The 27825-nt window shown below is 43.9% G+C and overlaps 1 protein-coding gene across 3 annotated transcripts; it reads left to right on the top strand.

Annotated features, from left to right (window-relative positions):
• Window positions 1–27575, top strand: LOC122746393 (zinc finger protein 569-like). 3 transcript variants are annotated; one of them, XM_043991960.1, is made up of 5 exons: window positions 1–55; window positions 4706–4793; window positions 22248–22374; window positions 22992–23087; window positions 24317–27575. In XM_043991960.1, exons 2-5 carry the CDS (start codon window positions 4758–4760, stop codon window positions 26653–26655), a joined length of 2598 nt encoding a protein of 865 aa, XP_043847895.1. In that variant the 5' UTR covers window positions 1–55; window positions 4706–4757; the 3' UTR covers window positions 26656–27575. The 3 variants fall into 3 exon arrangements, with proteins under 3 accessions (XP_043847895.1, XP_043847898.1, XP_043847897.1); XM_043991963.1 differs by lacking the exon at window positions 22248–22374 and having other exon boundaries at window positions 7–55; XM_043991962.1 differs by lacking the exons at window positions 1–55; window positions 4706–4793 and adding an exon at window positions 6390–6468.
• The last annotated feature ends 250 nt before the right edge of the window (window positions 27576–27825 follow it).

Consider the following 27825-nt stretch of genomic DNA (forward strand, 5'->3'; position numbering starts at 1 on the left):
CGCATCCTGGGGCCAGCTGCCTGACGCTTCCAGGCCTATGAGGAGGGTCCTCCCGGTGAGTGAGTGCCGGCCCCGGACCCTCGGGGGCCTCCTGCCCCCGGACTTCCGCCTGCGAGGTCCTCTTCCTCGCCTCTTCCCCCCTTTCTCGTCCCAGCCTCGGGGGGAGGGGGGCGGGCTCGCGCCCCCAGACCCTCAGCCTTGGTTTCTCTTCCTGTCATCCGCTGGGGGCGGGGGCCTCGCGGATAATCTTTTGCTCCCCGCATCCAGGGGTGGGCCGACCCCCCGCCCGTCTCGTGTTCCCTTCCCCTCCTCCTCCTCCCCCCCACCCCTGCTGGATCCCCTCCCTCTTCCCCTCCTATTTCTCCTCCTCCTCCTCCCTTACCCTTCTCTTCCTCCTCCCCTCCCTCCTCCCCTCCTATTTTCTTCTCCTCCCCTTCTCTTCCTCCTCCCCCCCCCCGCCTCCCCTCCTATTTTCTTCTCCTCCCCTTCTCTTCCTCCTCCTCCCCTCCCTCCTCCCCTCCTATTTTCTTCTCCCTTTCTCTTCCTCCTCCTCCCCTCCCTCCTCCCCTCCTATTTTCTTCTCCCTTTCTCTTCCTCCTTCTCCTCCCCCCCCCCTTGCTGTGCCCAGGCCGGCTAGCTCCTACCCCCGTGCCCCCCCCCCGGGGGTCCTGGGCAGGACCTGACCTGCTGGGTCAGTAGAGTGGCTCTCCGTTTCCAGCCCCCCCCCCCACTAAGGCACGTGGTTCACACGACTGCCCCCCTCCTCTTAGTCAATAAAGCACAAGTCTGACCCACCGCTGCCCTGCTCCGAAAGCCTCTAGTTCTCGCCCAGGGTGAGGGTCAAGGCCCCACCTCGAGGTGACTGTGACCCGGCCAGGGGTGCCTGCCCCTGTGCCCCCACACCCTCTTCTCTGTTGCCTTCGAGCTAAAGGAAGGCTCTCGGGCTGAGCCGGGACCCATCTTAGGGACCTCCTGCCCCTCAGATGACCTGGGGGCTGCAGCAGGGACCCCCCCGCCTGGCCCTTTGTCTTCCCTGACAAGAAGCAGGCCTCGCTGCACTGTCTTTCCCGCAGACACGCTTCCCAGTTCCTCTCAAGGACACCCCAATCCTCCCTCCCCCAGTTGTCACTTGCAGAGTCTTGGCTCTGACACCTCCCCTCTGAGGCCTCTTGTCCACTGGCAGCCACCACCTTCATTCAGGGCTTTGCAGGAGCCCTGCGATGGCCTCCTCTTTGGCCTCCCTGCCTCATGTTTCTCCACATCATAGAGGTCCCACCCAGCGACCAAAGGGACATTCCTTATGCTCAGATTTGACCGTGCCCCTCCCCTCTTCAGAGGGCTCCTACTCAGTAAAGTCCAGGGGCTCCTTACTGCTTCTGGGGCCAAACACAGACTGCTGTTTGGCATTCAGAGCCAGACACAGCCCGGTCCCCTCTTCCATTCCCAGTCTTACACCTTAGGCCCTTACTGTACTATTCAATCCAGCAACATTGGCCTCATGGCTGTCACACCAAGAAGACCCTCCATCTCTCAGCTCTGGGCATTTTCTTTGGCCTTCCCCATGCCTGGAACACTTCTCTGCCATTCGGACTGTTGACCTTCCTGGCCTCCTCTAAATACCAGCTAAAATCTCACCTACAGAAGGCTTCCCCGACTCCCTTAAATTCCATTGCCCCCTTTCTGTTAGTTATTTCCTATTTGTCCTGTGTATAGTCTGCTTTGTACATCATTGTTTGCATTTATGCCTCCCATTAGACTTAAAGTTGACTGATTGATTGATAAACTCCATTGGCTCCCTATTGACTCAGGGATCATGTATTATTTCCTCTTTATCAGATTTTTTCAGAATTTCATTTTTTGTGTAAGTTTTACAATGCCAGTAACTTGTATAGTAGTTACGTTGTAGTGAGATTTGTAAAGAAGCAAATTAAATATGTATGTGTCCAAGTTCAAAATCTACACCTAGGGGCTTATGATTTTAAAAGTTCGATAGCCATCCATCTCTTGGGGGCTGTGAAGCTCTCTAGGGCCAGCTTTGTCACACACGCCTGTGATCCAGCCAGACTTGGTGGTACCCCTTTTGTCCGGGGACTTCCCCCTGGATCTCTGGCACTGGAAATGAGAGTGGAACCTGTACAACACAATTCGGTTTGCAAAGTTTGGGCACCACCGAGCCCTCACCTCACCTCATCCTCTCCAGGACCAATGGGAGCTGTTCTCCCTCCTGAAGCTTCCTCCTCCATTGTCCTGCTCATTCTTTCTCTAGTCTTCAGTATCTCCTCATCCACTGACAGCTTGCCTATGTCTCTCACATCGTGACCCCACCACATCTGCTCCATGGGATCTCCTAGCTCTCCTCCCCTTCCTGGTTGAACTCACTTCTACCCATTGGCTTTCCGGCCCATGTAGCTTGGATCTCTGCTTCCCCATTTAACTCCAGCTGGCCTCTTCATTGCCATGGCCTCTTCTCAGTCTTCATCCTTCTGGGCGTCTTAACGTTGCTGGTCCTCTCTGAATTTTCAGGTCCTTGCTCCTCTCCCTTGCGGGGCTTGTCCTGCCCCCAAGGGGCCTCTCCCAAGAATTGCTTTAGCCTCTCTCTGCTGCCCCAGAGGCTGCGCCTGGCACTCAGCAGGCATGCATGCTTGTGACTGACTGAGCTCTTATCTTTCTTCCCCCTTGTGGAAGCTTGGGATCCTGGCAATGAATGAATGCCCCCAAGCTCGCATGACTGGAACCCAGACCTCTGATGCCTCCCTTATGCTGTGTCACTTTTCTCTTTATATTCCCTTCCAGAACAAATGCTCCCTTGGTCCTTCCTTCCCTCATAACTGTCCTTTCTCTCTTCTGCCTCTTCCCAAAGTCTGAGGTGCTTCCCCTGCCTCTCCTCTCACTGTCTTTTGGGGGGGGGGGCGGGGCAATGAGGATTAAGTGACTTGCCCAGGGTCACACAGCTAGTAAGTGTCAAGTGTCTGAGTCCAGAATTAAACTCAGGTCCTCCTGAATCCAGGGCTGGTGCTTTATCCACTGCACCCCCTAGCTGCCCCCCACTGTCTTCTTTACCCCTTACATTTAGGCTTCCAACCTCAACATTCCACCCACACTTCTCTCTCCAAAGTTGCCCACAGTCTCATAGTTCCCAGTGGCCTTTTCTCCTCCTCATTCTTCTTGACCTCTCTGCATCATCTGTTCACCAGTCAACACTTAGGAAGCACCTACTGTGTGTCAGGTACGGTGCTAAGCAATGGGGATACAAAAAAGAGGCAAAAGACAGCCCCTGCCCTCTACGCTGACACTCTCTTCTCAGGGTTTTCAGGACCCCCTTTGTTCTGACATGCTCCCCACTGGCTAACCGCTCCTCTTGTCTCTTGCTGGATCCTCCTCCAGACCACACCTTCCTGCTGTAGGTATCCCTCAGGATCCAGGCCTGCGCTCGACGATCTCATTGGCTCCCTTGGATTTAATTACCACCTCCATGTTAATGATTCTCACATCCACCTTTCCTGCCCCAGTCTCTTCACCTGTGTCCAATTTGGCATCTCGAATGGTCTTTTAGACACCTGGAACTCTCTGTGCGTGGGCATCTTAAACTCAGCAGGTCCTTGCCCCTGAGTCTCCCCTCACAATTCACATGTTGCCCTGGAGTCCTCACTGTCTCTCATTGCCCACATCCAACGTGGTGCCTGGTGCCGAGGCCTGACATTCTCACCCTGCCCCCAGCCTGGCGCAGGCTCTCATCCCGTCTCACTCCAGTCCGTTCTCCATGTAGCCACCAGTGATTCCAGCGGCTCCCATCACCTCCAAGACCAAATCCAGAGCCCTGTGCCACCCCTCCCTGCGCTTCATGGAGGCCCCCACCTGCTGGCTGTCCCCCCAACAAAGCCCTTGGCCTCGGCGCCAGATACCCTCCACGGCTGTCCCCCAGGCCTGGAACGCTCTCCCTCCTCGTCGTCACCTCCTACCTTCTACAGGACACCTTTCCTAACCTCTCAGTTCTAGTGCCTTCTGTTAATCATTTGTTGCCTCCCTCATTAGATTGTGAACTTCTTGAGGGCAGGGATCGACTTTGGCCTCTGTCAGCTCATCTTGCCTTTCTTTTACTTGACTTTTAGCTCCTTAAAGTGGGGCACTGTTTCCAGGCTCCAGTATCCCAAGCTTCAGAAGTCCCAGGTGGTATGATTTAAGGAGGAGCAGGTTCTTCCCTCGTCTGGCCTGTTCCCTGGTCTGTAGATGACCCCAGACCAACTTGCCAATCAACCAGCTTTGTGTGTTGTGGTTGTCAGCTCGGAGGAGCCTGTGCCCCTCCCCCACCTGGCCCACTGCTACTCAAGCCTACCCCCTGGTTCTCAGCAGGGGTGATAAACCCAAGCTCTGCCTCAGCACCAGCAGAGACCCCTGTAGTCTGCTGCCTGGTAAGGGCTCAGCCCTCTCACCAGCCTGTGAGCTTAGTTCCAGACGACACTGGCGCTTCAGCTGGCTCAGAGGCTCTGGGGGTCTCCTCTGGTGAGGTTTGGCCTCTTTCTGTATCCCCTGCGCTTAGCACAGTACCTGGCCTGTAGCAGGCGCTACGTCCATGTTTATTGTTTGATCAATGGTGTCCTCAGAGCCTTAGCACAGGACCTTATGGTATGTGGGCATAGGTGGTCCAGTATATCAGGAAGCCTGAAGGCAGGATCAAGCCCATTCACTGGTCATTTTTCCTCCTCAGACCTGCCTCCCACAGACTGCCCTTCCCCAAGAGGAGTGTCCTGGGGTCAGGAATGGCCCTTGTGTTCCTCACAGCCAGGGCCCACCAGGTAAGTGGCAGTTTCCTACTTCCAGGAGTGACATCAGGGTCCTCAGCACAGCCACGTGGCTGTCTCGTGGGCAATAATTCAGGAAGCCTTGGCCCTCGGAGAAGCTGAGGTGCAGAGCTGGAAAGGACCATAGAAATCATCTCACAGAAGCAGAACAGCACTGTGTCAGGGAGGAAGCGACTTGGCTTCACAGGACCATCGATTGAGAGCCGGCAGGCCCTGAATGGGTCATTTGGTCCAGGCCTGATTTTCCAGATGAGGAGGTTCCTCGTCCAGCTCTCCTTCAGCACTCTGCCTCCCCAGTCCTCCAGCTGCACACGGAGTGCTTCTTACTCACCAAGGGTAGCACCCCCTTCTGTTAACTCTTTATTTACCAAGGCAGTCAAGTCAGCTAAGCTTCAAGTTGAGAGGGCTGCAAATGACTTGTAATACCATAGCCTCGGGGTCAGCTGGCAGCTCACACTGGGTCCCTCAGATTTTGCATCCCAAGTTCTGGTTTTTACAGGCCTTTATCTAATCAAAATCACAGTTCAAGAATCCCAACTGATGTGTTTCCATTTACTTGTCAGCCAGAGGACACAACTGAGTTCAAAAGCATTTGATATAACATGGTAGAGAAAGTGTCAATAAAGGATTTTACTCTATATGTGTGTATATGTATATGTATGTGCATGTATATATATATATACATATATATACACATACATACACACCATATACATACATACATACATACATACATACACACCACATATATATTTTGTTGTTGTTGTTTTTTACCCTATATGCTTTGGGCATACTCTCCTACAAATAGTTGTTTCCTACAAATCATGCCATTGATGCTTCTTGGCTAATGATGGCTTCTGACCGTATTATTGTGTTGGTCCTATTACAGTGAATACACAGAGTCATTCAGCCTTGCATTTGGGGACCCCATCTGTTAGAAACAATGTTTGTTAGTTATATCAAACTGATACTTTGAGGAAAATTTCCTGATAAAGAACCTTCTCCCTCTTCACCAAATGTCCTAGGTTTGGCACAAAATGTTTTAGACTTAGATGCTCTTTCCAGGGCTTTCCCAGAATTCTTAGTAATTCCCTTAAGCTGGGAATCCTCCTTTAAACTTACAAGTCAATGATAGACCCATAAAGCGAGAGACATTTGTGGCCTTAGATCATCCCGCTGTGTAATTTAAGATTCTAAATGTGGGTTCTAATCTGTTCCCCCAGTTTGGGGGGAAACTGACTAAAATCACTGATAAAATGAGTTTAGGTTTTTAAGGGTTTATTGAAAGAAAGAGAAAGATTGAGAACAGAATTCCAACAGCCTGGCATTCCTATCTTTCCTCACTTTTCCTGTGAAGTCCTCTGCCACCACCACTACCATAAAGTCAGGAACCAAAAAGCCACAGAGCTCTCCCCGCAGGCCCTCCTTCCTCTTTCCTGTCCCCTCCCAGAAAATAGGAGGCTCCTCAAGTTGATTGGCTGGTAGCCTCGATAGACAGCACCCATGAGCAAACGTCACTTCCTGACAGCGAGGAAAAGCAGCAGGGCCTTGCCCTCTGAGGCATCCTCCTCATGGTGGAGCTTTCCCACAGCAAGTCTCCAGTAGGTGGCGCCATTCCAGTCATTACACCGGGAACATGCGACTTGACGGACCCTCGGCTGAGATTAAGGTATTGCTGATTAGGGCAGGGCCAGTGGTGGCTTGCTGAGAACGAGAACAGTCGTGTTTGGTCACAGAACAAAAGCCATCTCGTGCTATGACTGACCTCTGTATGTGGGCTGTCCACTTTGCTCCACAAGTGGGAACTGGCTTCTCGGTAGAGGACGCGTCACACCAACTCTCCTAAGTTTTCATGCACCTGTAAACACAAGGCTCTGAGCCTGTGTCTGTGGTCTGCTGTGTTGTGCCTCTGTGGCATGGTCAGGACATCCCCATTTTCAACTTGTATTTCAGATCTTTTAGAGCATATATTGTTTTCCTTCCAGGGGCCTCACACAGGAGTCAAAGCTTGAGTCTGGTAGCATCAAACACATGGAATTGCCTCACAAAATAATGAGACCACACTGGTTCTTCCTCGGGAATTCCGACGTACTTGCTAGGACTAGGCCAATGAGAACTATGTTCAGAGGAGTCTGGAATGTCGGGAGAACATTCTTTGCCCCAGGGCCTGTTCTCTGCCCTCAGCAGCTAGCCTGAGAGCCACAGTTTGTGCATTCTGAAGGACCACTGTCCCCATGACCCTTTCTTGCTCCTGTATTGTTTTGTCCAGGGAAGCAGCAGCATTGACACCTGCTTGTTCCTGGAATTGAGATCAATCTTGTTCCTTCAAAAGCTTCGACAAGTACACAAGGTGGAAGTAATCTGGGGCTCTGCCCAGGTCCCCGAGAGACTGCTCTTCTAGTTCTAATGTATTCTCATGAGAATTAGGGAAGTGGTCTCACAGAGTGCCACAGACAGCTAGGAAAGAGACACTGCTAACTTTGGGGGAAAGATACCTAAACACACAGGTAGGATGATGACCGGCTAATTTGCTGTCTGTATGGGCTCCTGGGATCTGTGCTCTGCTAACAATATACAAAGTATCCAGGAGTTGGTTTATTTACCCAAAAATATAGATCGGGTACTTGAGTGGCTTTTTGTAATTGATGGTTTTGTTTCACATCAGTTATACACACACACAGAGCATCCCATGGAGAGTAGTTTAGACAGGATGGGCAGAAACTGCTTAACTTAGTTTATTGGAGTGAGGAAAACCACATAGGTGTAAAAATGTCCAAGGTTTGAACACCATTAGGCCAGCTACCACCTCCTCTGCAGTCCAGGACCGAAGACTTTGTTCCACCAGCTCAGTGTGATAGTTGGAGGCAGCCACGAACTTCATCACTAATAGGGGTCAGTCAGATCAGAACTGGCCTCTGAGCTGTGAATGGCTGGAGCCCAACAGAGCTGGTGTGTTTTTTAAGTTCTCCTTTGCTAAGCTGTGCTTTATAAAATTATTTCTACTACTTATGTGTTAATGGCACCTGCCCTGCCCACCTCCACTGTGCTAAGAGCAAAGCGCTCACCAACCCACAGCATCCTGAGCCAAGATGTCCACAAGCCTCTTGTGGTCCAGGCTTTTAGCCCATTGGACAGCATCAGGTCAAAGCTAATTGGCTTTCATCATTCAGTTGCATTGGTTGGCATGATCTGAGTGTGGTCCAAATTAAAATGAACTGTCCCCATGACAGAACGGCCTAATGGGAGAGACCCCCTGAGGGGCAAAGGGGAAGTCCAGAGGGGTGAAGTATAACCCCAGCAGGTCTCCGTTCATCTTCTTCCCGAACAGGATTAAACTTCTTCCTAAAAATTGGACTTTTTGGGGTGAGGGGAGAGGATTGAAACTGGGTCTTTGGGTCCCCAAGAAATTCGTTATTAATATTTTCTTACACAGGACAGGAGAGTCAGGGATTAAATAAAGTTTTACTTTCAGAATGAGGAAAAAAGACTTGCAAGCAAGGAGGAGTTATAGATACACGTAGTGTGGGGAGATCTCAGTACTTACACTTGTGGTTGCCCAGTGAGTCCTGACAGTGAGGCAGCAGGAAGCATGTGACAGGTTTGATTTATTGAAGGGCTTTCTGCATGTGTCCAGTGTTTGATCAGAGAACGCCTGGTGAATTGTGTGCCCAGCCCAGAGGGTGATCACAGAGCATTGTTGTCCTGCCAAGCTAAGGCACAGATTGCTTGCTGGGCCTTAGCTCTGGAAAACAGGGGGTCGAAATTTTCTTTGGACATTTCCCCCTTTTGGCCAAAGGGATGGGATCTGAAAGAGTCCTTCCTACAGGAGGCCAGTTGGGTCAGGGTTAGATGTTGTCCAGAGGGTCAGTTCCTTGAGGGGACCTATTGGGGAAGCATGTCCCAGGTGTCATTGCTAGACATTTGTTTGCTTGCAGGCAGAAGGGGGAGGGGGAGGGAGGGGAGGGGGGGAGGGAGGGGAATGCCAGCACACTCTTGATTCAGGGCCTCCATGGCTGGGCCCAGAATAGAAGGGAAGAGGAGAACAAACCAAAACTAGGACGGTGCATTCAGGCCCTCTGCAGAGTCTTGGGACAGCTGTCTCCTCTGGCTGTCGGCCGTCTCCTCTGGGTGTCTGCTTCTGGTTCCACGCTAGATGAACCTTGAGGTCCCTGGAGGGTTCTGCCGACTGCTTGGGAGCTGGGGCTTTCTGCAGATGATCCAGGAGTGCATACCCACAAGTTTGGCAGCTGTGGGAGTGGGCAGAAGGGCCTGGTAGGAGCCCTTAGAAACAAGGACTGATTGTACAGAGATGGTTCAGTTTCCAAACCACGCAGGGCTAGGTTCAGACAATGCAATGAGGTTTTTCATAAATTCATAATACCATAATACCAGGTATTCACATGGAGTTCAGAAAGTCAAGAAAAGGCCTATCTAGTCTAGAACTCCAGCCTGGTTGGGTTCTTCCTCAAGTCCTCCATCACAGCCTGCTTCTACCATGAACTTCCCTCCAACTGAGTGTAGAAGCTTTTTATAGGTCTGGAGCAGAGGCGGTCCTTACACACTGCTTCAAGCTGATTGGTTAGTGTCATCCAAATCCATTGGTTCTCAGGACTTGAAGGGGGTCTTGAGTTTAAAGTCCTTAGCTTCTGAGAACAATACCTTCTTAAGGGCCAGCCAGGTGTGGTTACAATCTAATTAACCTGAAGCAGGCTAATCAGCAAAGTCAGTCACTCTCACTTAATTCAGTCAGTTTAGATTCATCTCCAGGTGAGCCTTTGAGTACCTGCCAAATCCCATTATTTTCTCACATAATCATAGTTACATTCATGTCAGATTATAGATCAAACCACTTAGAGGGCTCGTGATGGACTGGTCTTAAGAAAGGAGATTTACGTGTCACTAAGGTAATGTAATGATTGGAATGGCGCCACCTACTGGAGACTTACTATAGGAAAGCTCCACCATGAGGAGAATGCCACAGAGGGCAAGGCCATGTGGCTTTTCCTTGGCGTCAGGAAGTGATGTTTGCTCATGGGTGCTGTCTATCAAGGCTACCAGCCAATCAACTTGAGGAGCCTCCTATGGTCTGGGAGGAGACAGGAAGGAGGAAAGGGAGCCTGCGTGGAGAGCTCTGGGGCTTTTTGGGTTCCTGACTGGATGGTGGTGGCGGCAGAGGACTTCACAGGAAATTTGAGGAAAGATAGGAATGCCAGGCTGTTGGAATTCTGTTCTCAATCTTTTTCTTTCTATTTTCCAATAAACCCTTAAAAACCTAAACTCGTTTTATCAGTGATTTTAGTCAGTTTCCCCCAAAACTGGGGGAACCGATTAGAATCCACATTTAGAATCTTAAATTACACAGTAACCAAGAAAACGCAAACATATACGCCTTGAAACAAAAGACCAAAGCAATACAATCATTATCACCCACATTAACTAACATCAAGTCTCCTTGTATTTTAGTGCCCCATTCTTATATCCATTTGACCAGCATATTTTGAGTCCCAAATGTATCGTATAGTTATCTGATCCTTAGATATCTGTTCTGGGACAACAGGCTTTATTATCAGGACGGCTCTGAAACATGGCTCTGCTTCTCTCGTTCCAAAGCTAGATGTTCTTGGACAATTCTGAATGAATACAATTTGGTACAATTAGATTTGGTTCTCCACTCTTGGAACTTGAGCGAATTTCAGTTTATATATTCCATTTGCTGTTTCTATCCTCACCTAAATCTTGTATCTGATATAAAAGAGTGCAACTGGAAAATAAACTGATTTAAAAATGGGGAAATAACTTCTCTTTCTTTACATTTTAATTATCAATACAATTTATGTGTAAAATCTAATTAATCCTTAATTTTTAAATCTTTAATCCAATTTTGAGAACCTGTTACCAAAATACTCAAAGCCTGAATTTCCAATCATATACATCTATATATAGTTCCTAGAAAATGTAGTCTAATCCTGTTGCTTTCCCAAAATTTGCTCTTCCATTTATTTAGAAAACTTTTATATTATATTTTTGTCTTATTACTTTGCCTAATCATTTCCCTCTTAGAAGTATATCATACCTATATTATACTTTGACCACAAATACAGATTAAAATTGAACATTTTTTTTTTTTGGTGGGGCAATGAGGGTTAAGTGATTTGCCCAGGGTCACACAGCTAGTAAGTGTCATGTGTCTGAGACTGGATTTGAACTCAGGTCCTCCTGACTCCAGGGCCAGTGCTCTATCCACTGTGCCACCTAGCTGCCCCCCAGATTAAAATTGCAAAATATTCATACTTGCATCTTATAATAGTATCTCAGAGATATTCCATTGTCAATCTATTATTTGATTTAGTATTGTACTTACAAAATTTCCTAATTATAGAAATTTGCTATAAAAGGAAAAAGAGGGACATAGTTATAATAATGTCATATATCATAATAGGGGAAAAATTCCCTTATCTCTGTTTAATTCCAGGCATGAGTCATATCTGTCAGACAATCATGTATTCACAGAGTGTTAAAAGCAAGGCTCAGAATCAACCAGGTGGGAATTTTCCTTTTCAGAAAGGAAATAGAACAGTGGGGAAATAGAATCATGAGGATCCCATCTTGGGCCAGACCAGAGTTGTCCCCAAAACTTTTCCCAGGCACAGACATTCACCTTTAGCAGTCCCCAAACTGCAGCCTTTGCCATTTTCTATGATTGTCTTTATGACAATACAACTATCTCTGTAATCAAAGCTCAAAATAATAATAAGTTACAGTCCCAGGAATTTTTTTTCTTTTGCAGGGCAATGAGGGTTAAGTGATTTGCCCACAATCACACAGCTAGTAAGTGTCAAGTGTCTGAGGTCGGATTTGAACTCAGGTCCTCCTGAATCCAGGCCTGGTGCTTTATCCACTGTACCACCTAGCTGCCCCAGTCCCAGGAATTTTTACGTTAAATAGAAAAACTTTACTAACCACAGCTTAGACTTCAGTATCTTTCCTGATGTTTCCCTAATAGTTAACATTTCATTTATCCTTTACTCATAAATTAAAACTCACCATATTCTGAGGCTTCAGACATACAGAAAATACCTGATATGATCATTGATATGTTTATTCTACATCTTTAAACCACCTTATACATTTTCGTGATAGCCAAGATTTTCAAATAAAGGTTCACTGTTATATATTAAATATTTAACAGTTTTCAAGTATCTATATTTTTACCACATCCTTTTAAAAGCCCAATTCACATGTAACTGTATCCAGATTAAAAAGTTGTTTTGTCTAACAGCATTCCTGTTACAGTGGTCTCTCAAATTTCACAATATAAAAGAATTTAGAAATACAATAAAACAAACAGTATCATGTATTTAAAACATGAATCAAAACTTCAGATGATATCAATTGCATTTTCAAATTATCCCATAATGAAAATCATTGGCATTTTAAAACCACTTTTATAGTTATCAGGCATGGAACAATTACATTCAATTAAGAAATCATGTGCTTAGCATGTGCTAGTCATTTGTTAAGCACTTTGCAAACATCATTTTGATTTCAGAACAACCTTGGGAGGTAGGTACCATTATTATTTTCCTTTTTGCAGATCAGGAAACTGGGGCAGAGTAAGATAACTTGCCTAAGATTACACATCTAACAAATTTCTGCAACCAGAACATAATTCAGTTTTCCCTACCTTTTTGCAGCATTTTTCCAACACCTGTATTTGGGACACTGATCTGAGATGAGAGGGGTAAACGGAATAAGAGGAACATGAGCTTTGGTTTAAAGTCTTTCTTTTTTCATGGTCAGAAATGTCAAGGAAGGGTTAATAAGCCATTGCTGTAAAGTGCAAACTTTTACCTTTTTTCTTTTTTTTCTTTCTTCACTCTGGGCTTACTTCCAAACTAGCTGCCTTCCTTCATTGCCCTAGAACAATGGAGCTGTCAGTCTTCAGGAGAAGTGCCACCTACCTTTAACTTTTTTTTTTTTGTGGGGCAATGGGGGTTAAGTGACTTGCCCAGGGTCACCCAGATAGTGTCACGTGTCTGAGGCTGGATTTGAACTCAGGTCCTCCTGAATCCAAGGCCAGTGCTTTATCCACTGCACCACCCAGCCACCCCCCTACCTTTAACTTTTATAAAATTTAATCCTTATCTTTCCTTAAAACAAGTTCTACAGAGTGGTACCCCAAAACTTAATAAGATATTTCAGAAGGGACTAAGTTTTTGTTTTTGGTTTTTGGTTTTGGGCAGGGCAGTGGGGGTTAAGTGACTTGCCCAGGGTCACACAGCTAGTAAGTGTCACGTGTCTGAGGCTGGATTTGAACTCAGGTCCTACTGAATCCAGGGCCAGTGCTTATCCACTGCACCACCCCAGGATTTCTTCCCTGCAATCTTAAAATGATTAATCTTCAAACTCCTTAATGATTAATCTCCAAACCTTCAGAATCTGCTAAGATGTTTTTAGCAGTTTTGTAAACTTAAATTATCTGATTTTATTTCTGTAATTCAAACTTGGTCAATATTGAAATGACAGAAAAAATGTTTTGCAGGTTTTTCCTCTTTTCTTCTAACCTAATCTCCTGCAGAAAGCCAAAGTGGGAATTAGTACTGCTACTGAGATAATTGCTTCAAGTATGAAAGTTCATTCATCTTTCCCAGTGTCCAAAACTGCTCTTAGAAGTTTTTCTGACTGGCTGCATTTTCAAACTTTCAAGGTAGCAGAATCGACAAACAGTACATAGACATTTTACATAAACACACAGACAAAATGACAGGACAGATACAAACACACAAAGCTTGCAGTTTCATACAAACACCGCTTAAACAAATGCAAGCGGCATTCCACAGAGACAGGTTAGATTACAAACTCACAAAGCGCACAATTACAATCTCAACCTGACCTTAACTTTAATTGGTTCAACAAAAAGCCCGTAGTTTGCACATTTTAACCAGAGACATGCAGGGGCTAGAGGCACACAGTAGTGTGCTGGCACACCGTTTTGCAAACAGAACTGGAGTGTGCCAGGCATGTCGTTTTTAAAAACCAGAGCTATATAAAAGGATATACATCTTACCAGAGTGATCTGAGATGACTCACTCGAGGTGTCCACGAGTTTTTCTTTGCAGAGAAAAGGCGGGCTCAGTCAAAGGCGAGAGCTCTGGATGGATTGGAGCAGGAGGAGGCCTCGTGGATTCTCAAGAAAAGGAGGAGCTGGACTCTGAAGAAATCTCCCGTGATGCTATTCCACTCCTGCCGGTTCTGGAAGGTCCAATTGGCCCAGTCCCGATCCAGTCCCACTTCTGACACTAACACGTCCACTGGATCAGAACCAGCCTCTAACCTATGAATGGCCAGAGCCGAACAGAGCAGGCCAGAGAGGAGAGTCAGCAATTAAATAACATTTTCAGAGTGAGAAAGAAAGACTTGCAAGCAAGGAGGAGCTAGAGACACGTGTGCCACCCTCCCCACCCCCGCCCCCGCAGGCGGTGTGGGGAGATCTCAGGACTTACACTGGTGGCTGCCCAGTGAGCAGGAGCCCTGACAGTGAGGCAGCAGCAAGCATGTGGCAAGTCTGATTTGTTGCAGGACTTTGTGAGTGTGTCTAGTGCTTGTCTTTGATCAGAGAACACCTGATGAATTGTGTGACTCGCCCATAGGGTGAGATCATCCAGAAGGGGATCCCAAAGGATTGTTGTTCTGCCAAGCTCAAGACACAGTTTGCTTGCTGGGCCTTAGCTCTGGAAAACAGGTGGTCTAGATTTTATTTTGTCATAGGAGATGTTGGTCTTGCCAAGACAGAGAGCTACATTTCTCTTTAGAACTGATCCATTTCTGACTGATGAAGAGCCTCCGAAATCCAGTTCAGTTCCCTGAGAAAGAGCCTTTGGATAATTAGGGCTTTCCATTTTGAGAAGCAGATTTAGGGAATGAGGTGACTGTCCTCTTCAAGGTGGGCACTTGACTCACCCCTAGACTTGCATGTTCTTCCTATTGTTAAGGTTGGTTTTCGTTGTAGGGGCGATGCCCTCTTATAAGGGGCAGTGTGGCTCCCTCCGAGCATGGAGACCGTGGCCCTTCCCTTCAGGGCTAGAACTGAGGAGTTGACCGGGACCTTTGCTCCTGAGTGATTCATCCTCCAGGCTGGCTGGCACTGCATGGCTTCCCTGGGTCTAAAGAGAGCAGCTTGTCTGTGTGGAGGAAAAGCCTTGACATAGATATTTTTTAATGTTCAAAAATTCAAAAATACCATCGACTAGTATTTGAGCGAAAGCTCAAATAACTGGCCTGACACAGCGATGGATAGGAAGTCCCATAGGTATTCCCACTCATTTCAGGTGGAGAAGAGCAAATCAGCCTTTGGATCTAAACTCTCTTGCTCATGAGGCTAAAATCAGGGCCTCTGGCCATTGAAGTCCAATGTCAGCACAAATCTAAGTTGTCTTATTTGTTGGAACTCCATTTCTCCACTCTGCTGTCCCAGCAGGCTCTGGTGATGTTGACAGTGAAAGGGTGGTGAATGTGCACAGCCTTGCTGATTTCCTTTGCCCTGTCAAATGAGAGCCTCCATCTCTCTTGGTAAACAAAGGTATACTAAACCTGGGTACACATTCCTTAACAGTATTTGAGTAACTGTAACCTCTTACAGTGTACTGAAAACAGTACCTGCTTTCTTATTAGGGAAGGCTCAGTCTTTTGAATGTAAACAATTACAAGGACGCGATTCGAAAGAACAGCATTTTGGCCTTTGATAAAAGCAGTCAGTGTGTTTATAGAAGGTGCTGATGGATGAGCTTTATGGTGTTTTGTGCCTCACATATAGGATAGCTTCAACAGTCCTGATGAGCTCCAAGAGGAAATTTGACGCAATCTAAGGTTATCCTAACCTTTTCAAAAACAAATGTCCTTGACCCAGTTTCAGAAGAAGACATTGAATACGCCATATATCAATTAGCAGAGGAAAAAAAATTCCATAACCAGCTAGATTTACAAGCAAATTCTACTCAAGATTTTATTCCACATAATATTTAATATTAATTCTAATATTACACCACCTGTTTGAAAAGGAAAATGAGAGTTCTTACCAAATTTCTAATATAATACAAATATATGTATACAAATATATAATATATGTATATCTTCTATAATACAAATATATTAACAGGGTCCTCATTGATACTAGACAATCCTACTGTATTTCCCTTATCTACTCATGTCTTACTATCTACAGTGGCTCTTCTAAACTTTCTCATCTCTCTTCAAACTTCCCGTGGCTCCCCCCTCCCCAAGTCCTCTCAGCTGAGAACCTTGACTCATAAAAAAAAAATTGAGACCATTTTCTAAGAGCTCCCTCCTCCCTCCTTCATTTTCTTTTTTTCTTTTTCTTTTCTTTCTTTCTTTTTTTTTTTTTGCAGGGCAATGGGGGTTAAGTGACTTGCCCAGGGTCACACAGCTAGTAAGTGTCAAGTGTCTCAGGCCGGATTTGAACTCAGGTACTCCTGACTCCAGGGCCGGTGCTTTATCCACTGTACCTCCTAGCCACCCCCTCCTTCATTTTCTATCACTCAGATACCTACTACCAGTCTCTCTTCCACTCTGACTCACATGATGAAGAGGCCTTACTCTTTAGCAAGGCTAATTTCTTCACCTCATTTTATCTCATCTTCTCTAACAGAGCAGTCATCCCCACTCTCTCACTTATTCTCAGTCTCTCCCTCCCTCCTGGCTCATTTCCTACTGACTCCAAACATGCCCATGTCTCTCCTATTCTGGAAAAAAGATCACTTGATCTTTGCATCCCCGCTAACAATCTTCTTATGTCTCTTCTGCCCTTTGTAGTTAACTGCCTTGAAAAGGCAATGTGCTTTAAGGGTTCTCCACTTCCTCTCTTCACTCTCATTTTAAGCTCTTATAATTTGGCTTCTGATGTCATCATCCCACTGAACCTGCTCACTCCAAAGTTCCCAGTGACCAGTGATCTCTTAGTTGCCGCGTCCAGGGGCCTTTTCTTTATCCTCATTGTATCCTCTCTGTAGCTTTTGACATCGTCGATCACTCTCCTCCTTGATGCTGTCTTCTCTCTAGGTTGTTGGGCCATCCTTGTCACCTGGTTTTTCTTCTAGCCCTCTGACCATTTCTCTGTCTCCTGTGCTGGCTCCTCCTCCAGATCATATCCTTTCACTGTAGGCATCCCTCTGGGCCCTCTTTTCTTTTTCCTCTGTGCTAGTGCACTTAGTGATCTCATCAGCTCCCATGGATTTAATGACCGCTTCTATGCTAATAATTCTCAACTCTATCCTGCCCAATCTCTCTGCTGGGCTCCAGTCTCACATCTGCAGCTGCCTTCCAGTCATCCTGAACTGGATGTCCACTTGACATCCTAAACTCAACATGACCAAAACCAGACTCAGTATCTTTTCCTCAAAACCTTTCCCTGTAGAGGGCACCCCCATCCTCATAGTCCCTTGGGCTCCCAATCTATGAGCCATTGTGGATTCCTCATTCTCTCTCACCCCCCCCCAGGTCCAATATGGTGCCAAAGCCTGTCACTTTCACCTCTGTACCATCTCCAGTATGCCCCTTCTCTCTTATACTGCTGTCCTCCTGGTGCAGACCCTTATCACGTCATGCCTGGACTATGGCAATAATAGCTGCTGCAGTGGGGGTGTGGGGTTGGGGGTGGGTCTGTCTACCTCAATCCTCTCCCCATTCTAGTCCAACATCCATTTAGCCACCAAAGTGACTTTCCTAAAGCACAGGTCTGATCATGTCTGTCACACACACACATACACACACACACACACACACACACACACATGCACACACACACAGACTTGTACTCAGTAATATACAGTGATTCCCAGTTGTTTTCAGGGTCAAATACAAAGTCTTCCATTTGGTATTCAAAGGTCTTCATATAATGTGGCCCCTGCCTACCTTTCTAGTCTTACAAGCTCAATGTTTGGGAGACTTGAGGGAAACTGGGGGAGAAAAGAGTGTGTCAAACTGCCTATCAAACCGAAGGTCTACAGACCCATTGTGCTGACATTTTATGCCTGTGAAACCTGTACAGTCTACCAGTGCCATGCCAGGAAACTGAACCGCTTTCATTTGCATTGTCTTAAGAAGATTAACTGGCAGGAAAAAATACCAGACACTGAGGTCCTTTCTCAAACTAAACTGCCAAATATTACCGCAGAGAGCACAGCTCTGATGGGCTGGCCATATAGAAGTCACACAAAGCAAGTGCTTGCCTGGTGGTCAGAAGAAGTAAACAAGGACGTTCTCAAGGTCACTATTAAGAACTTTGGCACTGATTGCACGACATGGGAGACACTGGCACGGGGCCACCCAGCATGGCATGCCCTCATTAGAGAAGGTGCTGTGCTCCATAAGCAAAGCAGAATTGGAGGAGTTCAAAAGAAATAGGAGCTGCACAAATTGAGAGAATCCACCCTAGAAGTTCACATGAATTGTCTGTGCCCAACCTATGGTAGAGTATTCGAAGCTTGTATTGGTCTGATCAGCCACAGTGGGATGCACTGTAACTTGACTGTAACATAGTGATGTTATTTTGGTCCTCTTCAAGAACAAAGGATAGCAACCCACCAACCAACCTTACCCTCTACCATATGCTCTTCAGTTAGTGACACTGGCCTCTTGGCTGTCCCACAGACAAGACCCTCCATCTCTCAGTTCCAGGCATTCTCTCTGACCCCCTCCCCCACCTAGAATGCTCTCCTTCCTCATCTCTATCTATTGGCTTTCTTTAAGTTCCAACCTCTCCTAATTCTAGTACTTTTTGTCCTTTATATAGCTTGTTTGTGCATAGTTGTTTGCTTGTCTCTCCCATTAGATTGTGAGCTTCTTGAGGGTAGGGACTGTCTTTTGTCTCTTTTTGTATCCTCGTTGCTTAGCAGAGTTCTTGATACATAGTAGGCACTTAATAAAGGTTTATTGATTGACTGGTCTAATATTCAAACCAAGAACAATCAAAATGGAGAAAGGAAACTGCAGACCAATATCTCTAATTCCAGGGCTTAGAGGAGTGCTTGGTGAGTACTTATCTTGGCTAATGAATTTTGATGTAGAAATTTTAAATAAAATATTAGCAAGGAGACTATAGCAATATCATGAAACTTATACACTATGACTAGGTTGGATTTATGCCAGGAATGCTGTGCTGGTTCAGTATTAGGAAAACAATAAATGTAATTGATTATATTAATAACAAAAAAACAACAAAAATAATATAATTAAGTCCGTTCTCTATGTAAATATTATTTCCTTTGTTAGAATGGATGCTTCCTGAGGGCAGGGACTATTCCTTCTTTGACATTTCCCAGCCACAATACCTAGAACCTATACAGCCATGTGACAGAATGGGTAGAGTGATAGACTTGGGAGTCTGAAATCTCTTTATGAGGTCTCCAGTGAAGGAGAACCTACTGCCTCCTAAGATTGCCCAGTCTACTTTTGGACAACTCTGTTATGAGGGTTTAGGGGTTTGGCCTCTTTGAAAATTCAGATTTGTGATTGACCCAAGACTAATGATTGATTTAAGTAGGCTACACCCTATTTTCAGTGATGACCTGTGTGCAACAAGTGAATTTAAGAATATCACTGAGGAATATGACCAGAAAAGGGGGAGGGGGGTAGGCTAGTCTTATTAGGATAAAAGGTGGACTTTTCAAATTCCACTGGCAACAGTGAAATGCGAAAAAAGATTTAGGAGAAAGCTTGCACTACATTGCTTGAATCCCTCACCCTACCTCTATTTCTAACCCTAAATCTTTTTTTAAAATCTTAATTGTATTTTTTTCCAGTTACATGTAAAGATAGTTTTCAACATTTACTTTAACAAGATTTTGAGTTTCAAATTTTTTCCCTCTCTCCCTTCCCTCCCCAAGATGGCAAGCAATATGATGTGATATATAATCACATTAAACATATTTCCATATTAATAACTTTGTGAAAGAAGAATCAGAACAAAAGGAGAAAACCTCAAAAAAGAAAAAACACAAAATGTAAAAATAGCATGGTCCAATCTTCATTTAGATCCCACAGTTCTTTTTCTGGATGTGGAGAACATTTTCTATCATGAGTCCTTCAGAATTGTCTGGGATCATTTTATTGCTGAGAAGAGCTAAGTCTGTCACAGTTGATCATCACACAATTTTGCTGTTACTATGTACGATGTTCTCCTAGGTCTTCTCACTTCACTCAGCATCAGTCCATTTGTCTTTCCAGGTTTTTCTGAAATCTGCCTGCTCATCATTTCTTATAGCACAATAATATTCCATTACATTCATATACCACAACTTGTTCAGCCATTTCCCAATTGAGGGGCATCCCCTCAATTTCCAGTTCTTTACCACCACAAAGAGAGCTGCTAGAAATATTTTCATACATGTGGGTCCTTTTCCCTTTTTTATGATCTCTTTGGGATATAAAACTAGTAGTAGTATTGTTGGGTCAAAGGATATCCACAGCCCCATAGCCCTTTGGGAATAGTTCCAAAATGCTCTCCAGAATGGTTGGATCAGTTCACAAGTCCACCAACAATGCATTAGTTCTAACCCAAAATATTTTGTAATCTTTAGAAGAATATGGACAGGAACTGTGCAGAATGAGAAGTCATGAGTGAGTTTCATTTGTACCAGTAGAACTAATATCCACATTGATGAGATTACAGATTCATTGAAGTATGAATAAAATAGAGGGCATCTGATGATATAGTACGATTGGAATAGTGTTAAGATCTTGGTAATCATTTGAAGGAGCCTTGGGTATTTGTTGAGTACCTGTCTTCAGGCATTTGAAGAGTTCATATATTGAAAAGATATTATATTTGTTTTGCTTTGGTTAAAAAAGCAGAAATAGGATTAGTTGGTGGAAACTACAATGTACCAAATTAGGGAAATTTTTCGTAGTAATTAGAGCTATCTAAAAAACAGAATGAGTTGTATTGGCTAATAGAAAGTTGATAATCACTGGAGGCCTTTGAGCTAATATTGAATGACTATTTTTCAAGGATATTGTAAGAGGGATTCTAAGTCAGATACTGTTTGGAACAACCTACCTCCAAGATTCTGTTATGCTCCATGGAACAAATGGACTTCATTAATTACCATTTTAATTGTTACTGCTTTTTAAAAAATTGTTTGCAGTTGCTCTGTTAAGATATGGGCAGGGTTGGTTTTTTTGTTTGGGTTTTTTTTGAGGTGCCATGTGGTATTGAGAAATGTGTATACTTTTTAATGTTCTCATTAAGAATCCATGAATCAGAAAGGGGAGAGGGACCCACATGTACAAAAATATTTATAGCTGTTCTTTATGTGGTGGCAAGGAATTGGAAGTTATGGGGATGCCCATCAATTGGGGAATGGCTGGACAAGTTGTGGTATATGAATGTAATGGAATACTATCATGATCCCCATTTTACAATCATGGAAACTGAGGCAGAGTCACAGCTCATGTCAGAGGCCTAGTTTGAACTCAGATTTTTCTGACTCTAGGCCTAATGCTCTCTACACCACCACCTACCTGCTATACTGTTGGTGCATATGTTTCTAAGTGATATTGGTTCCTTTAAGCATAAGGTAGATTTTCTCTTTATCTCTTGATATTGTGAAGTTTTATTTTCCTTTTTCTGATAGTATGGGTGCAAAACCTTTTCATTTTGATTCACCTGATGCATAATACATTTTGTTCCAGTCTGTCATTTTCAATCCCTATGTTTGTTTACATTTCAGATTTGTTTCTTACATACCACAACTTGTAGCATCTGTTTACTATTGGCTGTGACCCCTGGGCGAGCCACTCTAACTCTCAGGACGATAGGCCATTTCTTGAGGCTACAGCACAGAGGGGTCTTGTGGCATAAGGAGATCCCTTTATACTCCTTGCCCAAAGGACCCACAGCTGTTTTTTAAGTCAGCCTGCCTGGGGTCAAAATTAGATCTTACTGTCCTTTGTCTATCCCATAACATCTGGCTCATGTTAACTCCAGGATGTGTGTGTGTGTGTGTGTGTGTAGGGGGAAGGGAGCTCAAGATGCCCTGAGTCTCCCTTGCAACATCCTAGATCCCCTCCAGCAATGCTAAGTGTTTTACTTGGAACAGTCCGAAGCCTGAATTGTGTCAGAAGCAGCCCCTACAGGGGGCTATCATCAGATAAAAGTATATCAGATAAAGTATCATCAGATCATAGATCTAGAGGTAGCAAGGAACTCCTCCATGGTTTTCTAGTACAGCCTCTAAATTATAAAAATGAGGGACTTGGGGCCTAGGAAGATTAAAGTGACTTATCCTGTGTCATTCAGGCTGTAATTGTCAAAGTCAGGTTTGGAAACCAAGTCATCAGACTACAGAAGCTGTGCTATCTTCATTCTGCAATGTCTCTTTCACCAAATGAGGGGTGGTCCCTGGGTGAGCACATACATATCTGGTGTTTCAGGGCTCAGTGACTTTCAGAGATGTGGCTGTGAACTTTACCCCAGAGGAGTGGGGGCACTTGGCCCCTTCCCAGAAGGAGCTGTACCGGGAGGTGATGCTGGAGAACTACAGGAACCTGGTCTGCCTGGGTAAGCACCACAGGCCTCACTGGGACCCCAGACTCTGTGCTGAGGGTGTGGGGGTCTGATGCTTCCTTTGGGAAATGCTGTGTGGTAGCTTGAATGGTGAGTAGGTTCAACTTAACAGGTTTTTTATTCTTTTATGTTCCCAAATGGAAAGGTTTTCAACAATTCAGAAGCATTGGTTAATACTGCCATTAAGTACAAGATACTCTGCTGGACACTGAAGACAAAAAGACAAATAGTTCTTGTTCTCAAAGAGCTTCTAGTCAATGGGAGATCTTTGTTTGTAAACTGGAGTCCAGCTATTTGGCTATGTTGCTTCCCTGAGATTGTGCTTCCCTGATAATAGTTCCCTGAGGTCCAAAATAGTGCCTTGAATTTTCAATGCCCCAAAATGTGAAATCCTCGAACCCTTTTAGTTCCAGTGAACTAAGGCTAGATCCACTCTGTGATCCCTTTCTTCATGCCTCCCAGGAACACAGCATAGATCTTTCTTTAGAAGTCCTTGATTTATCTCCTTTGTGGGCCTTCCTGAGATACCCACTTTTCCTTGACAGTAGAGAGGATAGGAATGGATTTTGAGTTGACTCTCTGTCAACAGCCCTTTCATTTCCAATTAACAGGGTTGGCAGCTTCAAAACCAGATGTGATCTACCAGCTGGAGCAAGGCAAAGCACTGTGGATGACAGGGGGAGATGTCCCAAGGAATAACTGTCCAAGTAAGTGACTAAGCACGAGAGATGGATGAGTCGTGGTACCATATTGTTCATCCTTTCAGTATTAAGAGTTCTCCCAAACTGGGAATACTAAGTTTCTCCTCAGTGGAGGCCACTTGTGGGCTTTTAGCCAAGATTCTTTTTCAGGTCTGCATTCAAGTCGATGGCCCCAGAGTAATATCCCATCATCCTTGGCTTAGGGTTGTTTTTTGTCTTGGCAAATAACAAATATATATCTGACATATTGTAGATGAACACAGAGGAGACTTTTTCTTCCACGTGAGGTCCCTTCCAGCTTGAAATTCTTTGATTTTTGGATGATCATATTATCTGGAGCTGGAGAGGAACTTCAGGTGTCATGTACTCCAAACCTCTTATTCCTTATTTATGAGGAAACTAAGCCTTATGGATATAACTGTGTGACTTGGCCAAGGTCACATAGGTAACAAACCCAAGAGTAGGGATTTCAACCTAGATATTCAGACTCCAAAAGCAGTACTCTTTTCATTCCTTCATGTCATTTCCCCAAAGACATTCAGAATGAAATTAGTGATTAATTTTTCTTCTTTAAAACATACTACTAACTGCCTGCAGTTATGTCCCCTTTCTTTGGTCATTTACTGGGTTCCCTACTGTGTATAACAGGAACTTGGATCTCCACAAAAGGAAATGAAAGAGAAAACCTCAGAAGAGAATCTGAGGAAAAAGAAACAAGTTTAATTAGCTGTGTTCTTCCTTTTGTTGCCTTCCTCAGTCTCAGGAATATGTTTTTTTGGAAATAAGGAGTATTTAGAATCATAGAATCTTAGTTTTGCCAGGAAACTGAAGAGCAGATTAGGCTACCCCATGCTTCCCAATCAATTCAGGAATCTTCTCAATTTTATCTGTGATTGATGGTCTTTCAACCTTATTTAAATATTTATCTACAGTCAGTTCAGTTCCTTGGGTAGATCCATTGGGGTAGAAGAAGAGACTTATACTCTAGTTCTATTTCTGCCACCATTAGTTTTGTGACCCTAGGCAAGTCTCCAAGTCATTCTGAGCACTGATATATCTCACAAAGTAGTTGTGAGAGTCAGTGTGAATGATTTAATAAATTATAAATGCCTATAACAAACATAAGGTCATATTATTTGTTCCACCTGTTGATATTAAACCTGGAGGAGACACAAGAAAGATGTAAGTGTAAAGCAGTGAATATATGGAGATGTTTAAATTTTTCTTTCTTTCAGATTGGAAGACTAGGCCTGAAGCCAAGGAATCACTTCCAAAGCTGGACATTTCTATGGAATCATCATCTCAGAAAAGATTCACAAGATGGCATGGTTCCTTGGTCTACAACTTCAGAGCAGCCTGGGGATATGATGCAGGGTTAAAGAGGCAGCAGAGCAATGAGGAGACACATTCTCAGCCAGGAACAATTGTCCAAAAGAAAACTCCCACTAAACCACAAGGCCAAGAATGTAACACCTATGGTAAAAGCTTCAGTCTTGGGCCAGCCATTTTTTCACAGCAAAGATTGTGTGTAGGAGAGAGTCTCCAAGATTGTCATACAGACAGAGAGAATATCAGTCTATATTCAGACCTAAATTCATGTAATAGAATTTGCTCTAAAAAAATATTTTCTAAGTATAATGAATATGGGAAATTCTTCAGTTCTAAATTAGACTTTATTGAATATCATAGACTATATCCTGCAGAAGAAACATATGAATATAATGACTGTAGGAAAACCTTTGGTAGTCTATCCAGTAATTCCCATCAAGTAGCTCGTATTGGAGAGAAACCCTATATTTGTAACGAATGTGGGAAAGCTTTCTTTCTGAGTATACACCTTATTGAACATCAGAGAATTCATACTGGGGAGAAACCTTATGCATGTAGTGAATGTGGTAAGGTTTTCCGCCTTAATACACAACTTACTCGCCATCAGACAATTCACACTGGGGAGAAGCCTTATGAATGCAGTGAATGTGGGAAAGTCTTCCGCCAGAGTGCCCACCTTATTCGTCATCAGACAATTCATACTGGGGAGAAACCATATGAATGTAATGAATGTGGCAAGGTTTTCCGCTTGAGTGCACATCTTACTTGCCATCAGACAATTCATACTGGAGAGAAACCTTATGAATGCAATGAATGTGGAAAGTCTTTCCGTGAGAAAAAAGGTCTGATTTATCACCAGAGAGTTCATACTGGAGAGAAACCCTATATCTGTCCTGAATGTGGGAAGGCTTTCCGCCAGCGGACAGGATTAAGTTATCATCGGAAAGTTCACACTGGAGAGAAACCATATGAATGTCATGAATGTGGGAAAGCATTTCGTCAGAGAACAGGACTTAGTTATCACCAGAGAGTTCACACTGGAGAAAAACGTTATGAATGTCATGAGTGTGGGAAAGCCTTCTGGCAGAGTTCACAGCTTACTCAACACCGGAGAATTCACACTGGGGAAAAACCTTTTGAATGTCCTGAATGTGGAAAGGCCTTCCGTCTGATTGCACAGCTTAACCAGCACCAGAGAGTTCACACTGGAGAGAAGCCTTATGAATGTCATGAATGTGGGAAGACTTTCTGGCAGAATGCAGAACTAATTTATCATCAGAGAATTCATACTGGTGAGAAACCTTATAAATGTAATGAATGTGGGAAGGCCTTCCGCCTGAGTGAACAGCTTTCCCGACATCAGAGAATTCATACTGGGGAGAAGCCTTATGAATGTAATGAATGTGGCAAAGCATTTCGTGTGAGTGGAAAGCTTACACAACATCAAAGAATACATAATGGAGAGAAACCTTATAAATGTCATGAATGTGGGAAGGCCTTCTGCCAGAGCTCAGAACTTACTCGACATCAGAAAATACACACAGGAGAGAAACCTTATGAATGTCTTGATTGTGGAAAAGCCTTCCGACAGAGTGCAGAGCTCACACTGCATCAAAGAAATCATACTGGTGAGAAACCATATGAATGTAATGAGTGTGGGAAGGCTTTCACCACCAGTTCAGCTCTTACTTACCATCATAGAATTCACACTGGAGAGAAACCATATGAATGTCATGAATGTGGGAAGGCATTTTCCCGAAGGGCAACACTTAGTCAACATTTGAGAATTCATACTGGTGACAAGCCTTATGAATGTCATGAATGTGGAAAGGCCTTCCCCCAGAGAGTAGAACTTATTCGACACCATAGAATTCATGCTGGAGAAAAACCTTATGAGTGTCATGAATGTGGGAAGGCCTTCTGGGAGAGTGCAGAATTAATTTATCATCAGAGAATTCATACTGGAGAGAAGCCTTATGTATGTAACGAATGTGGGAAGGCCTTTAGGGTGAGAACACAGCTTACTCGACACCAGAGAATTCATACTGGAGCCAAACCGTATACATGTAATGAATGTGGAAAGGCCTTTCGAGTGAGAACACAGCTTACTCGACATCTGAGAATTCATACTGGAGCCAAACCGTATAAATGTAATGAATGTGGGAAGGCTTATAGGCAGAGAGCAGATCTTACTAGACACCAGAAAACTCACACTGAAGAAAAACCTTATGAATATAATGAATGATGGTAAGCTTTATGTGGAGGGAAGATACTGTATTCAACATCTAGATCATTTGTACTGGAGTGAGAAGCCTTATCAATAGAATCAGTGTGCAGAGTACTTTGATAAGAAAACAAAGCTTATTAAAATTTAGTGCATATGTACTAGATAGAAAAAAGCCTTATGAATGTGGGCAGGGATCCTGTTAGAACACAAGAGGTAATGAACATAGAACAGAAAAGTCATACTAGAAAGTATGATTATAACAAATGTGGAAGGTTTTCACCTTCATGTATACCATGCTTTCTGTCACAAAATATTGAAGGGAAATCCCATGGGTATAATTAATGTGGGAAAGCCTTTGGCAAAAATAGAAGCCTACATCAGAGAATTAGTATTGAAGAAAAACCTTTTAAATTAATATTCTTCTCTGTTGTGATTTCATAGCATTTTAAATTTTGTTAATTTAATGTTTCTCCCTCTCATCTGCTGATGTAAAAAAAATATCAATTTTGTTAATCTTTTAAAAAGAACTTTAATTTTGTATATGAGTTCTGTATTTTTTTAAGTTTCTGAATTTATGCTCTATTTTCAAAATCGCCTTTTTGGTTTTTGTGTTTGTTAATTTTATTAATTACATATTCAGATCACTAATCCTCTCTTTTTCTGTGTTTTTTTAATGTATTTTGTCAGAGATATAATTTAACTGTTTCCCAGAAATCCTGGTATTTTGTCTTATTGTTATTCCCTTTCATATTATTATTACTGTGATTGATCCTTTGACCCACTTGTTACTTGAGATATCATTTTAAAGTCTATTTTTATGTCTGTTTCTTTTGTTTGTATTCTCTGTATCAGTTACTCTTTTTAATCTGTTATGGTCCATAAGGTATCATTTGGTATTTATTTTTTACATTTTTAATTTCTCCGTACCCTGCTTTATATTCTGGTTTTATAAAGGAACTTTATAAAGGAAATATGTGATTTTGAGAAAAATGTATATTGTGTCACCATTCAGAAAACAGTATTTCATTTCTAAATTGTAGAACAGTTCAGTTCTCTGTTTTTCCTTTTGTCTATGTTTCTGTTAGATTTTTCTAGTTTCTGGCATGTTGCTTGCCACACAGTAAGTGCTTAAGTGTCTTTTTCATTTATACTGATAAAGATCAATGGTTGGAGTAAGAGCAGTAGTTT

This window comes from Dromiciops gliroides, chromosome 3 (assembly GCF_019393635.1).
Source record: "Dromiciops gliroides isolate mDroGli1 chromosome 3, mDroGli1.pri, whole genome shotgun sequence".
Taxonomy (NCBI): Eukaryota; Metazoa; Chordata; class Mammalia; order Microbiotheria; family Microbiotheriidae; genus Dromiciops; species Dromiciops gliroides.

What these genes read in the sequence shown, in the direction of transcription:
- LOC122746393 (XM_043991960.1), top strand. Translation starts at nt 4,758, where the DNA reads ATGGCCCTTGTGTTCCTCACAGCCAGGGCCCACCAG. An exon ending in CAGGAACCTGGTCTGCCTGG is followed by an intron (nt 22,375 to 22,991) that starts GTAAGCACCACA and finishes TCCAATTAACAG; the next exon opens with GGTTGGCAGCTTCAAAACCA. An exon ending in CCCAAGGAATAACTGTCCAA is followed by an intron (nt 23,088 to 24,316) that starts GTAAGTGACTAA and finishes TCTTTCTTTCAG; the next exon opens with ATTGGAAGACTAGGCCTGAA.